Source organism: Phyllostomus discolor, chromosome 2 (genome assembly GCF_004126475.2).
Source record: "Phyllostomus discolor isolate MPI-MPIP mPhyDis1 chromosome 2, mPhyDis1.pri.v3, whole genome shotgun sequence".
NCBI classification, from domain to species: domain Eukaryota; kingdom Metazoa; phylum Chordata; class Mammalia; order Chiroptera; family Phyllostomidae; genus Phyllostomus; species Phyllostomus discolor.
In genome coordinates, this window is record NC_040904.2 from 172,260,324 (window position 1) to 172,275,789 (window position 15,466).

The 15,466-nt window shown below is 35.4% G+C and overlaps 1 protein-coding gene across 8 annotated transcripts in view; it reads right to left on the reverse strand.

Moving 5' to 3' along the window:
* The window catches only part of PPHLN1 (periphilin 1), a 103,424-nt gene that overhangs the window by 40,789 nt on the left and 47,169 nt on the right, over positions 1–15,466 (reverse strand). For 4 of the 8 annotated variants that reach the window (XM_028531836.2, XM_028531838.2, XM_036019162.1 and 1 more), the window contains 3 exons: positions 14,259–14,315; positions 11,796–11,875; positions 2,063–2,182 (listed from right to left, as the gene is read on the reverse strand). In XM_028531836.2, coding sequence (XP_028387637.1) covers positions 2,063–2,182; positions 11,796–11,875; positions 14,259–14,315 — 257 coding nt within the window. The remainder of the gene's footprint in view (positions 1–2,062; positions 2,183–11,795; positions 11,876–14,258; positions 14,316–15,466) is intronic. The other 4 variants (XM_028531837.2, XM_028531839.2, XM_036019166.1 and 1 more) reach the window with 1 other exon arrangement.

Sequence of the window (15,466 nt, forward strand, 5' to 3'; positions counted from 1 at the left end):
ACTATCTGAGCAAAATGTTAATACAATATGGTGGAATTAAACTTTTCAACAAAAAACAGAATATAAAATATTTAAATTAAAAAAACATTATAAAATAAAAATTCTCCAAATAAAAATTTTCCAACTGCTTTATTTCCAGCATGAAAAATATCAGTTTAACTTGAAATACTTTACATAATGCTATAACCATAGTGCTACTTCTCAACATTAATGGCATACAACAAGTAACAAACATACTCAAGTTATCTCATTCTACTCTCCTTTTGCCTCTGGTTCAACAGAGATCATATCTGATCTGACACTTCCTACAGATTTTTTTAGGGTTACTTACTTTTCATTAATTCAAAATCTAGGAAATTCTGGGCACGTTTTATAAAAAAAAATAAGGAGGTTTTAAAAAATTCTTTCTAGATCCAATGTTACTGCCTATTCAGTCAAAATCCAGTCAAGCAATAATAAATGAAATTAAGTAGAATATTTAAAATCTGGGGAAGGTAAACAATGATTTATTTTAATTTAAGAGATTAAAAAATGATGGGGGTGGGTAAGGGAGAATAAACACAGGGTACAGCAGAAGTAAGGCCCGCTTGAGTGTGGTTGGTAAGGTAATAATATGGGTGTAATAATTTGTATTTCTATTTGAACATTTTACCTAAAATGTCATATGATGTGCTTGAGTGTGATATTGTTATGTTATAGATTACATGCTTATGATTTTGTAACTTTAAAAAAGGGGGTGTTACTTGTGCCGGACCCTGTGTATCTTAATAAAAACCTTGCTAATTGAATATATAGTATTTAACAAACAACAATGTAGTGTTCTTGGAGGTTTTTTATTTTAAGTACCCTGAGAGAAATTATTAGTTCTCCAAAATAGCAATTTTGAGGCATTTATATCTATTACTAATATAAAAACCATTATTCTAAATTATCAAAGAAAATAAGCAAAATGACCATCTTAAATGCATCACTGTGTTATTCATGCATTTAAATAGTACTAGAAAGATACCAAAGAGGAAAAGCTTGATGTTTTTGAACAATTTACTGAAAAATCTGTACAAATATTGATTTTATAGCTATAATAACATGAAAACCTTGACGTACTTAAGAATAATTGATATTAAATTACAAATAATAAGAAAGTCTCCATTTGCATAAGTATGGATAGGGTCAGCACTGCTTTGTCCTTTCCAGGAGCTGTGTACATTAGTTATTTTGGAAAGGATCTTTTCCTAGTCTATGAAGATGTACGCAGGTATATAATTTGTATATCAAATTCCAGTGCTTGATCCCTTTTATCAGGACGTTCCATGAAAGGCATCCAAAATATACTGAAAAGCTATAAATCCCTTCCAAAGAAACATAATTTGTCATGGTAGAAAGATTTTTATATTCTCTGCCTATCATGTCAAAATAATTCCTCAAGCACCAAATCCTCAAGCTTAATTTTGCTTATAAAACATCTATTATTTCCCTACTAGAGATGTTATAGGTTATAAAGAAATTTTTCAGTTCATTTTCAATCATTATAACATAAATACTTCAGAAACAGTATTCTAAGGACCCAAAAACACTCTAATCTTCTGGTACTCCAAATTCATCAAAGGTCATAGTAGCCCAAACAATGCATAACTTCATTTCTGGGATATTTATGAAATAATTTACATAGACTAGAACATACAACATCAATACAGTCCAAGACTCAAAGTCTAATTAGATTTCTATTTGAATTCACTCATTTATGACTAGTGGCTTAGCATAACTTCTAGAGATACATTTAACAGCAAAGCCTATAAAAGCAGCATATAAATAATGCATTTTCCTTTTAATTCATATTTATACTATTGTGACACTTCTAAACCACTGGAGGCACTGACACAGCAGAATTATTGAATTCAATCATTCTTATTCATACTATTACTATCTGATACATTTTGATAATCCATAAGGATATTTTCCCCAAATATATTTTAAAATACTAGAACCAAATATTTTCTGCCCATAATTTAAAATCTAGACTAAACTCTCAAATGTGAAACATAAGGGAGAAATTATGCCTTACCTCATACTCAGAAATTTCAGGTAAGTTACTTTCATCTGCCTTCTCTAGCTTTTCAGCAGCCCACTTGCTTGCAGCTTCAGCATGTTCCTTTTCATTTAGGAACTTGGATTTGTCTAACACCTAACCAAAACAAAAGAACAGTCCTGATACAATTCTCAAGGGCTTTTAAACTTCAAATACATTAAGAAGTACATCCACTTAAACTTAAAATCATACAAGCCTTCAAATACATATAGAGAACAAGTACACGCTTTATTTGCTTTTTAAAAAATATTCAACATGGAATTTCTTTACATAGCAATTCCTTTGGGACATATAGATAAGATCTCTTAATTCCATTTATATAAAAGTTCAGAAATTCATCTGAGGAACAAAACAAAAGACACTAACAATGAACTAATATACTAATAATAGTATTTAGAACATACGAAACATCTTTTAGATTTCAAATTTCTATCTTTAATTATGTTCAATGAAATAAATAATGCCAAAACTTCATCAAGGTAAATTAGTAATGAATGCAAAGAAAAGCCCAGATATGCTATTTTTATAATTTGTAATAATTTATATAAATCCTACTCTTTACACAAAATCAATAGACTTAAATTTCATTTTTTGATACTACTATTACTTCCCTTCCTCAGCAACAGACAAGACTGAACAAGAAATGGGATATGGAGTTACACACAGACATGGGTTACAATGGCAGTTTCATCACTTGCCAGGCAAATGATTTTTGACATTGTTGAGTTTTGGTTTCCTCATTTATGAAATAGGAGTTAATAATATTCAGTTTTACTAGACTTATCAGGTGATCATTTTATAAATTATATAAATGTCTAATCTCTATGTTGTATACCTGGAACTAATATAGTACTATATAAAATTTTTAAAAAATTAACAATAGTCACTATATTACAAGTAGTTGTGAGAATCACTGAGAGTGAACAGAACTGAAAGCATCTAAGCAAGTGCCTGATACTCTAGTTTTTCTTTCTTTTCCATATTTATTGCTATAAATCTGTTGTAAAAACTAAAACATATTTAAAAATCAATCAGTTCATGGGATCAATATAAAAATGAAGAAAATAAAATGGGTATTTTTGGATCACTTATGATTCTCCTAATGCCTTTTACAAACCTATGTTACAGAATAAGAAGTAAAAATTGTAAGACACAAATTAGAAAAATTCTTGCCTTAGGCCTTTATAGTAACTCCCTCATTCCATTCTATTTCACTAGTGTACATTTTCATCAATCAGTCCCTTCACCTCTAATCTTGTCCCCACCTCTTTTCAAAAGTCACACAACTGATTCCAAAAATATCTCCTCCAGATAGAAGAGCCAGTAATCCCTGTTATGATACACTACCATCTATAAAATGCTTTCATATAAAAACCAAAAAAAAATTTTTTTTAATTAAGTGGTACTCCATGAAGGTTGCTAGGGTAGACTTTATTACCCAAGTTATAAATGAAGAAATTGAATGTCAAAATCAAACAGTGACTTCCCAAAGTTACTGTGCTGAGCTGGAAACTTAAAACTAGGTCTTCTGAAACAAAAAGGCCCTTGACCTCCTTCCATAGCTTATTCGATTCACCAAACTACTGGAGTGCCATCCATAATGTTTACTGGAAGATAGTAACAATGCATTTATGTGGAGTGATTCCACAGCTATTGAAGAAGCATAAATATCTAACTCCAAGGCCCACCCCATACATAAAGTTAAAAATGTATAAATAATATCTTTATTATTACTTAGTAATGAGTTTAAAAGTTTTTTTAAAGTTAAAAGAAAAACATGTACAAATGTATCAAAGAAAAAATTATGCCTCACTTTTTGGTGGTATCAGTTTTGAAGAGAAAATTATAAAGACAAAACAAACATTGTAAGTTATCTCCAATAATAAAGGAAGCAAAATCTTCTATAACTCAATCCTCTACTCATCCATCATTAAATCTGTATATTTGAAAAACTCACTCGAAACTTTTACTTGGTTGGTGTGGCTCAGTGGACTGAGTGTCCGGCCTGTGAACCAAAGGGTCACCTGTCTGATTCCCAGTCAGGGCACATGCCTGGGTTGTGGGCCAGGTCCCCATTTGGGGGCATGCAAGAGGCAACCACACATTGATGTTTCTCTCCCTCTCTTTTTCCCTCCCTTCCCCTCTCTCTAAAAATAAAAAAATAAAATCTTTAAAAAATCTAACTTTTAAAAGCAGAAAATAAGTTCTGAACAAAGGCCCCTGACTTCCCTACATGAGGGCAGCCATAATGTTTAAAAGAAAAATTCTTCCACCAAATCAGGAAATCTAGGCAATAAAGCTTTCCACAGCTACCATGTAACTCTGGGCAAAAGATGACAGGAGGCTGCACTTTCCAAATATATAAAATGATTACAAACCTAAAATGCTGAAATTCTGATTCCAACTTAAGACAAAAATACAAACATCTACATCAACTGTCCAGACAAAAATATCTAAAATCCATTATCATTGTTTCCCACTAAATATTTTTTAACATATGCCATAAAATGTTATATTGTAACTTATATCTATATGGCATTCTAGTTTAGGGGAAATGAATATTTCATATATCATAATTTAAATAATCAGAGTGACATGGATGAGCAAGTACTACTTACTCTTCTTTCATTTCTCTATGACAAGAAAAACAAGCCAGTTTTTCAGATGGGTAAAGCACTCTTGACAGAGTAAGACAAAAAACAAAAAACAAAAAATCCAATCAACCTGTCCTCTTCAAAGCCCAGCATTCTATAATCCCCAGGCTGCTGGGAAAGTTTTAAAGACAGAAGTTGTCACAAAGACACCTTTTTCTCTTTTCCGTTTGAGGCAGAGAACAGCTGTACCCCGAACACCAGCACAGACTGCCAAGTGATATCTACTCTTGCTGAAAAACCAAACATACCAAAGACAGAAGAACAAAAAGTAAAGAAGAAAATAGATGTAATAATAGTAAGAGTATGGGGTTAGTGAAGAAAATCTCTATCTATAGAGAACAGATAGAGTAACACCTCAAAATTTTTAAGTTTTAAAGATTAGAACCATGAATCATCTTTTCAACATGTTTTGGGTTGCTGGGAAGGTAAGACATGGAAAAATGATGTAGTGAAGAGTAGTTATATCCTTCAAGAAATTATTTAACTTCTGAGCCTTTTCTATAAAATGGAGACATATACCTACATTTTAAAACTGCAAGATAATTATAACCATAGTGTTAGAAAAAACCTGCTTCCCCTCACATAATTACGTCTTTTTTGTGGTGAGAACATTTAAGATATCTTAGCAACTTTCAAATATATATTATTATTAGCTATAATCACTATGCTGTGCATTAGATCCCTAGAACTCATCTTATAGCTAGAAGTCTGTATTTTTTGACCAACATCTTTTACCCGACCCCCCCCGCCCCAGTCCCGGGTAACTGCCTTTCTCATCTCTGTTCCTGTGAATCCATTTTTAGATTCCACATATATAAGTGAGATCATACAGTACTTTCTCTATTTCACTTACTGATGTTCAGAACCTTTTCATATACCTGTTGGTTATTTGTACTATAACTTTTATGGAAAAATTTCTATTCAGGTTCTCTTGACTATTTCTTAATAGAATTTTGGGGGTTTTCCCTGTTGAATTGTTTAAGTTCTTTATACATTTCAGATATTAACCCCTTATTGGATATATGATTGGCAAATATTTTCTTCCATTCTGTAAGTTGCCTTTTCATTTTGTTGATGATTTCCTTTGATGTGCAGAAGCTTTTTAATTTGATATAGTCCCATTTGTTTGTTTATTTAGTTATTTGCTTTTTTTTCTTTTGCCTTTGCATTTGGTGTCAAATCCAAAAAATCACTACTAAGACCAATGTCAAGCAGCTTACCACCTAGGTTTTCTTCTAGGACTGCTAAAATTTCAGGCCTTATACTCAAGGCTTTATAATCTACTCAGAGTTGATTTTTGCTTATAATGTAAAATAGGGGTCTAATTTTATTCTTTAAGTATATGGCTACCCAGTTCTCCCAACAGACATTACTGAAAAGATGGTTTTCTCCCCATTTTATATTCCTTATTCCTTTGTTGTAAATTAATTGACCATATATGCATGGGTTTATTTCTGAGGTCTCTATTCTGGTCCATTAATCTGTGTGCATTTTTAAGCCGATACCATATTGTTTTGATCACTACAGCTTTGTAATATAGTTTGAAATCAGCAACTGTGATGCCTCCAGTCTTATTCTCATTTCTCAAGATTACTTTGGCTATGTGGGGTCTTTTTTAGTTGTATACAAATGTTAGGATTGTTCTATTTCTGTGAAAAATGACACTGGAATTTTGATAGGGATTGCACTGAATCTGTAGGTTCCTTGGATAATGTAGACATTGTAACAAATTTTTTTAGGGCTTGAGAAATTTTGTTTGTTTTTTCCCTTATTATTTATTTTTTCTTATAATTTATGCTATTACAGATGCCTCATTTTTTTCACCTTTCATCACCCTCCACCCCGCTTCCCGCTCCCCACTTCCATAGTCAGTCCTCACACTGTTGTCCATGTCTAAGGGTACTTCGTGTGTGTTTTTTAACTAATCCCTTCACCTTCTTTCAATATGTCCCCATCTTCCCCCTGGCCTACAGTTGTCAGTCTATTCCATGATTCCATGCCTCTGGTTCTATTTTGCTCATTAGTTTACTTTGTTCATCAGAATCCTCTTATAAGTGAGATCATAGATTTGACTTTCACTGTGACTTATTTCACTTAGTTTATTAATTTCTAGTTCTATCCATGTTTTCGCAAATATCAGAAATTCCTTCCTTTTTTTCTGCAGCATACTATTCCATTGTGTAAATGTACCTGTTGTTTAATCCATTCATCTACTGATGGGCATTCATGCTGTTTCCAAATCTTGGCTATTGTAAATAGCACTGCTATGAACACAAGCATGCATAAATTCTTTTGAACTGGTATTTTAGGATTCTTGAGGTATATTCCGAGCAGTGGAATCACTGGATCAAAACCAGTTCCATTTTTAATGTTTTGAGGAAACTCTATACTGTTTTTCCACAGTGCCTGCACCAGTCTGCATTCCCACCAACAGTGCACCAGGGTCCCCCTTTCTCTGCATTTGATTGCTGATTTACTAATGATAGCCATTTTGGCAGGTGTGAGATGAGATAGCTCATTGTGGCTTTAACTGATGTCTCTCTGATGGCCAGTGATGCGGAACATCTTTTCATATGTCTATGGGGCATCTCTATGTCCTCCTGGGTGTCTATTCAGGTCCTTTGCCCATTTTTTTAATTAAATTATTTGTCTTCCTGATGTTGAGTTGTACAATTTCTTTATATACTTTGGAAATGAATACCTTGTCCAATGTATCATTGGCAAATACGGTCTCCCATACAGTCAGTTCCCTTTTCATTTTGCTTCTGGTTTCTTTACCTGTGCAGAAACTTTTTAACTTGATGTAGTCCCATCTGCTTATTTTTTACTTTATTTCCCTTGCCCCAGGAGATATATCGGCAAAAATATGCTATGTAGGGTATCTAAAATTTTACTGCCTATGTTTTCTATTAGGATGTTTATGATACCCCAAATTACATTTAAGTCTTTTATCCATTTTGAGTTTATTCTGGTGTATAGTGTAAATAGGTGGTCCATTTCTTTCTTTTTTTTTTTTTTTTGCATATAACAGTCCAGTTCTCAGCACAACTTATTGAAGAGACTATCTTTATTCCATTGTATGCTCGTGTCCCCTTTGTTAAATATTAATTGACCATAAACACATGGGTTTATTTCTGAGCTCTCTATTCTGTTCCAATGATCTGTGTCTGTTTTTATGCCAGTACAATGCTGGTTTAATTACTATAGCCTTGTAGTATAGTTTGATATCAGATAGCATGATTCCTCCAATTTTGTTCTTCTTTGTCAGGATTGCTGTTGCTATGTGTCAGGCCAAGGTCAGACCCCACCTGTTTTTTGCTCCAGGACACCCTGCCTGAGCTATAAAGCAATCTGAGATGGCTGCTACTTGTGCTGGGCTTGGAGATTCCCAGGTGAAGCCAAGGTGTGAATCTAGGCTGGCTGCTGCTAGTGCAGGGCCTGGGGCCACCAAAGAAGAAGTATAGGGGCTGGGGGCTCACTGAGGCCAGCTGTTGTCTGTTTGAGAGGATTTAGGAAGTTGTGAAACATGAGCCAAGACCAACTATTCATATGCTACTGTTAACAGCTGTAAGTTGGGTGGGACAGAGTCTCAGGGGATCTCCAGGGCAGGGCAAACAGTGTTAGTCAGGTTGATGGAGTCTCAGATGTTACCTGCCTGCCAGCTTTGTGGCTCTGTGAAGGGAAGGTTCAGAAAAAGAACAATGGCCTCTGCCTACATATCCATCTGAGAGAAAGCTGTCCCCTAGTTCTCGCCTTGATGCCAAACACTTCAGTTCCTCCCTGTATGCCACTGAGCCTTTCAAGCTGCCACCCCGGTGCTGGAGCTCAGAAAGAGTGAGTCTGAGTAAATCCATGTGAGGGTTCTTTAAGAGGAACTCCTTGGGACTCCAGAAATTTCTTCTGACACAATTCCTGCTGGTTTTTATAGCCAGAAGTTATGGGGACTTATCTTTCTGGCACTGGAACCCTGGGCTGGGGGCCGGGTGTGGGTCTGGGCCTCCTTGCTCCTGAGATATACCTCTCAAATTTTTATCCACCATGCATGGATGTGGGACAAGCCCATTCTGCGTCTGTGCCCCTCCTACCAGTCTGGATGGGTGAGGTTTCTTTAATTTCATAGTTGTCAGACACCCCATCAACTCGATTTCTGATGATCCTAAGTGATGGCTGTTCTATGATTTAGTTGTAATTTTAATGTGGTTATGTGAGGTGAACTGTGTTTCTCTCCTTTTTTCTTGATGAGTCTGGTGAACGGTTTATCAATTTCCTTTATCTTTTCAAAGAACCAGCTCCTGGATTCATTGATCCTTTGAATGGTTTTTCAATCTCTATGTCATTTAATTCTGCTCTGATATCAATTATTTCTTTTGATTACTCTGGCCTTCGTTTGTTGTTGTTCCTCTAGTTCTTTTAGATGTAGGGTTAGGTTAGGCTTGTAATGCTATGAATTTCCCTCTCAGGACTGTGTCCTTTAGGATTTCATTTGTTGTGTGTTCATTTTCGTTTGTTTCCAGATACATTTTCATCTCTTCCTTGATCTCATTGCTAACCCATTCATTATATAATAACTTGTTATTCAGCCTCCATATATTTGAATGTTTTTGAGTTTTTTCCTTGAGGTTAATTTCTAGTTTTAAGTCACTGTGATCTGAGAAGATGCTTGATACTATTTCAATTTTCTTGAATTTAGTAAGGCTTGTTTTGTGTCCTACCATATGGTCTATCTTTGAAAATGATTCATGTACATTTGAGAAGAATGTGTATTTTGCTTCTTTGGGGTGAAATGTTCTGTAAATATCAACTAAGTCTATTTGATCAAGAGTGTCATTCAATGCCACAATATCCTTGTTGATCTTTGTTTGGAAGGCCTATCCATTGTTGACAGTGGAAGTGTTAAAATCCCCTACAAGGGCTGTATTGCAGTCTATCTTTCTTAAAGTCCTCCAAGGTTTTCCTTATATATTTAGATACACCTATATTGAGTGCATGTGTGTGTGTAAGAGTTATATCCTCTTGTTGGACTACTCTCTTAAATACTATGTAGTGACCTTCTTTGTCTCTTGTTATGGCCTTTGTTTTAAAGTCTATTTTGTCTTATATAAGTATTGCTATCCAGCTTTTTTCTTCATGTCCATTTGCTTGGAATTTTTTTTTCCATTCTTCACTTTCAGTTGGTGTTTATCTTTTGCTCTGAGATGGGTCTCTTGTAGACAGCATATATGTGGGTCATGTTTTCTTATCCATTCAGCTACCTTATGTCTTTTGACATAATGACATAATGCTCTACCTTATGAATGCTCATAAGGTAGAGCATTTAATCCATTCACATTTAAAGTTATTATTAATAGGTTTATTCATTGCCAATTTTTCCTTTGGACTTGTGTTTCTATCTCTTCATAATTTTGAGTCTTTTTTGTTTTGTTGCTCTGAGGGGGCATTTTATTCTACATTGTCTTCCAAGTCACTGATTTGATCCTCTGCTTTATCTGGCCTGTTTTTAATTCCTTCTAGTGTATTCTTCATTTCAGAAACTACATTCTTCATTTCCAACTGGTTCTTATCCAAGGTTTCTATGTCCTTTTTCACGCTGATATAGTTCCCACTAAGTTCCTTGCAGTTCTCACTAAGTTCCTTGAGCATCCTTATAACCACTACTTTGAACTCTATGTCTGATAAATTGCTTGCCTTGATTTCACTTATCTCTTTTTCTGGAGATTCCTCCTTTTATTTGTGGGTTGTTTCTTTGGCTCCCCATTTTAGTTGTCTCTTGTGTTTCTATGTATTAGATTGATCTGCTTTGAATCTCTGTCTTGTGGAGTGGCCTTGTGTGTTAGGAGTCCTGTGGGACCCTGTGGTGCAGACTCCTTGATCTCCTGATCTGGAATCCCTAGGAATGTCTTTTGTGTGGGTTATATGGACTCTCCTATTGTATTTGGGTCCTGCTTGTATTGGCCCATTCATTGGTGGGAACTGCCCTCCAGCTGGCGAAGAGGCTCAGCCCCTACATTTTGTATGCTGTTGTATAGGTACTGGCAGATCAAAGCAAAACAAGCTATCCACCCTTCAACCACAATAGCAATATCACCAACCACAAAGCAAAGAATAGTAACAGTGGAAAGAGAAAGGGAATAGTAGGAAAAAGGGAAAGAAATATGAGAAGACCAAAGGAAAGAAAAGTGATTATGTGATAAAGGGGAAGAGAGTGCTAGTAATGAATTGAAAGAGGAGAACACAGAAAAGCAACACAGAAAAAGTACCATAAATAATAAAAGGAAAGAGGAAAGGGACAATGGAGTAATCAAAGGTAGGAGTAAAATAGGAGACATGAAAGAAAAGATAATGTACCAAAAATAAAAGAAAAAGGAAAAAATAGATAAAAATAATAAAAAGGCCATGAAAAAGGAAAAAATAGCAAAAATAATGAAAAAAGAACCAAGTGGATTGGTCTCAGCAGCGTCTGGTGTTTGCCTGCTGGTTTCTCCCTCTGGATGCTGCTCTGACGTCTGAGTCTGATGTCAGGAGCTGTCCAGATCTGGCCCTCAGCAGCCTTTACTATGTTGAAGTACATTCCTCCTATACCCAGTTTATTCAGAATTTTTATCACAGATGGATGTTAATTCTCTCAAATGCTTTTTCCGCATATATTTCTATGGTCATAAAATTTGTATCCTTCATTTTCTTCATGTGGTGTAGCACACTGATTGATTTGTGGATATTAAACCATTTTTGCATCCATGGAATAAATCCCACTTTATCACTATGTCTCTATCTAATATACCCCAACTGAATATTCACTGCCACCTGGTTATGGTCAAGATAACCAGGGCAGAAGTAAGGACTAATTTTAGCATAACCTGTGGAAAAAAATTTTATGACAAAACTGTTCATTCACTATGGTAGCTACTTTCAAGTTGTGGGTACTTAAGAGTCAAGTTTTTAAATGCAGCAAATTACTCCCACTATGTATGGCAATAAAAAATAAAAGTATTTGTACTAGACAGTTCATATCATTTACTCCAATTTTTCTTTAATTTGATTTTATAAGTATAACAAACCTTTGATGAAGGAACTGTTGAAGAACTTGAGGGTGAAGTGTCTCGTGATGTTTTCAAAGACTGAACAGGTCTCTCTTTACCTATAAAAGAAAATATAAAATGTAATTATCTAGCTCATTTGTTTTCAGTTAGACTGACTTTATAATTGTATAAACAAGGAGGTTCTACACTTACTTTAGTAGTGAAATCTTCCGTTACATTATTAAACTAGTTAATATCTAAATCTATTTATCTCTCTCAGAGGCTGGGCAACATCAAAAATTTCAAATAACTTAGAATTAGTGAGCATCATATATGGCAAGTACACATCAATGCCAGTTTGCAAACACTGAACCACTGAGAAGACCTCAGAAAGGCAAAAAAAATTATAATAATAAATGCTCTCTCCTTCAAGGTCTTAAAATCTAACTTTTAACACATCACAATAAAAATCCAAAGGTAGTTACTATATAGCTACCACCAAAGAGAACTAGCTAATTAGGCAGTAGCTCAAAGAGAGAGGCCATGTAGAAAATTCAGCAGGTATTCCTAAAATGCTCGGTTTAAAAAAACAAAATAAAAAGTAGAAAACTGTAATTTAGAGCACTAATCCAGTGCCTGGTATTAATGTGAACCCAAATATACTTTAAATAGTTAAAAATAAATCTGTATGAGATAAAATCATTAACCTTTATCTTTAGTCACTTCAACACTCATATCAGTGCTCAGTGTATACCACTGTTTTTATAGAAACTTTAGCCACAAAACAGATTTAAATAATATTACTTTAGCTAGTTCAACAACAAAAAATTTATTTATTTAAATATAATCTTAAAAATAACAGTGAATTGTTCTTGGCAGAAAAACATTTCATTAAATTGTCTACATGTTTCAACTATAATGTAAATCCCTTGATCTTAATTACTAGGAAAACTGACACGTTATAAAGAAGAGGAAAAAGTGACACCAAGTTTGCAGTGACACAGAAGCTGGTCAAGACTGGATGGACAGCGAATTAAGGCCAAGAAAGCAGTCAAGAGCAAAGGCAGAGACAAAATGACTTTGCAATTGAAGCATAGCCAGCTCTAGTCAAAAAAGCCTCTTAGGCTCTTCCTGCTATGGTAAAGACAGCTGAGTAAGGGCCTGGAGAAACACAGGGTTCTGAAGCCCTTAGGACAATAGTGAATAACATCTTCCCAATGTCCTGCAAACCAGAAAGGCTTTCTCAAGATCCTCCCCCAACCTCTCTAGGGTCGTTTGTCAATGTGTGAAGATATTTTTCATTTCACAAGAGGGAGAGTGCCTCTTGTACATAGTAAAAAGAGGCTAAGCATCCTACAAATGCACAGGACAGCCTTCCAAAACAAAGTATTATCCAGCCCCAAACGTCAATTCTTACTCTAGGCACAAAGCTCCAAGAGTCTTCAAAAAGACATACCCCTAGAATCTTTTAATTTGTGATATCATTAAGAAGCTTCCACACTAAGCATGTTTAAAACTTCTTGTAGACCTTAAAAAATCAATAGTAAAATGATACCAACCATCACTATATCCCAAATAATTCAGACCATGGGTTATTTAGTCATTCCCTACTGTATTTCCATTGCACATGGCAAATTCCACATCATTTTGTGACAGTCAGTCTATCCCACTATGCCAAAAAACAGCTAGAGGAGCAAGTATCATAGCTTATTTATTTCTGAATACTCGGGACCTACCTAACTTGAGTACTTTAAGTAAGAGTAGGCACTCAAAAATTCAGTGAGAAGATTATTTGTTTTCATATCCTTAGAATGCAACTACCTTCCCATTTTATTCAGATAAGCAATTCCTTGAAAGAAGATGAGAAGCTGAAGCAATCAGCAGAGCACATTAAAGACATAATTGAAGGGTCAATTCTGGCACTTCACAGCTACACACAGGAAAAATCCTTTCACAAACAGTTGTCAATCTCTTACCTAGCATTTCCTTTACAAACAAGACATCAGCACTACAACTAAGCCAAGTGTAGTAGACTCTCTCCTGGTTTTAGCTGCAGGGCTAATTTAAGCAGATTTCAACTAATGCCAGTGTGCAGAAGCAAAAGAACACTGAAGGGTAGGGGAGGTGGTTTAGCATATATCTACATGTACTCAATTATACCTAGAGCAGGCAAAAAGCAAAGGATAAAGAAGAAGGATGATACAGATGGCAGCAGAAAAGGCACAGAGAAGGTGAAACAAAAATAATCCCATCTGCCAATGACTTGTCTCGTCTATAGATCTCAACCTCCTGTGAGGTAACTACTGCTGACTAGGAATGGCCAACCCAGACAACCACCCCTGTACCCTCTGAAATCCTATTACTTGAGTCTACTGGTGTTCGACTCAGGTTCCAACAGTAGACTACCGGAGCAGTTACAAATTATTCCCATTTCTATAACCTCAATCAATTCAATCCCCCACCCTTTCACAACCCCAAATCAAATTCTAGCTCAAAACTCACCTCTTTCTGGCTTTCCTTCATTCTGCCGTTTGTAGGAGGCATCAGCACGCACAGGTTCTAGGGAAAGGTGGGCAGGGAGGAATTACCACCAGCAAGCACCTCTGTGCCCAGGAGGAGTAAGAGAAGAACCCAGAAGGGGGAGTGATGAGGGCAGGAACTTCTAAGCACTTGCTGTTGGCCCTAACCTCTTTCTTAACCTGCCTTCATGTTGGGCTGCCTGCGCAGCCACCGCTGGCAAGGAATAACAGAACAGGAGAAAACCTATTTAAGAGCAGAAATGGACTGGGTCTAACGATATGAAGTATGAAGATGAGACTAACCAAGGACAGCATGGGAAGGAGGAAATGAGAAAAGGATCATAAAATAAGGCACCAAAAAGTTGAAGATGGAATCTTGTCTTATTTATCAGTTTAAGAACTTAGTCTAATCTTCTTCACAAAGTCAATATTCAAAGAATTAGTTAAAAAATGACACCAAAACATCAAGAATAAAAGAAGAATTACCACTAGAAATCAAAAAGGACACTGGGAAGGTTTTCATATTATATCTTATCAGTTCTGTGGGGTTACAATGGTTATCTGCAGACCACATTCTGACATGCTCTCAACAAACAGCTTATTATTAAACCGTGCTAATTATTTTTATACAAACTCTCTCATATAGGAATTTTTTTTTATAAACAAACCCACAGCTACTGTTTTGGTTGAACCTCTAATTATTCCATATTTAGAATCCTGTAAATGTTTTATTAGCTTCCTGCAAATTCTTGATACAGATGGAATCAGCTTTCTAAACAGCCGAAATATACTAGCAGAGGCTCTTAGATATCGTTGCAATAACATACAAACTCCTTCTAATCCCAAACTCCTTACAGATCCCAAATTTCCAATTCTGCCCTTTTTTTTCCTGGGAAAACAATCCTTTTTCTGAATCATTTTGGCACTGTCAGCACCATGCATTAAAAAAATGCTGCAAGAAACATCACGCAAATATTGCCCTCCTTTTGCAAGAATGTTGTTGAAGATGCAGTGTCCCCCTCATTGCTCTCTGATCTGTCATCAGGAAGTCTTTGTTCTTCCTGAGCAGCTGGTATGTTTTTACCCAAGGTACACTGTGAACACTATTAATGCTCATTACCTCTTTGTTTTAGGCAAATCCTTAATTCACCTGCAGCAACTACTGAGCGCCACATCATAGGCATTTATTTC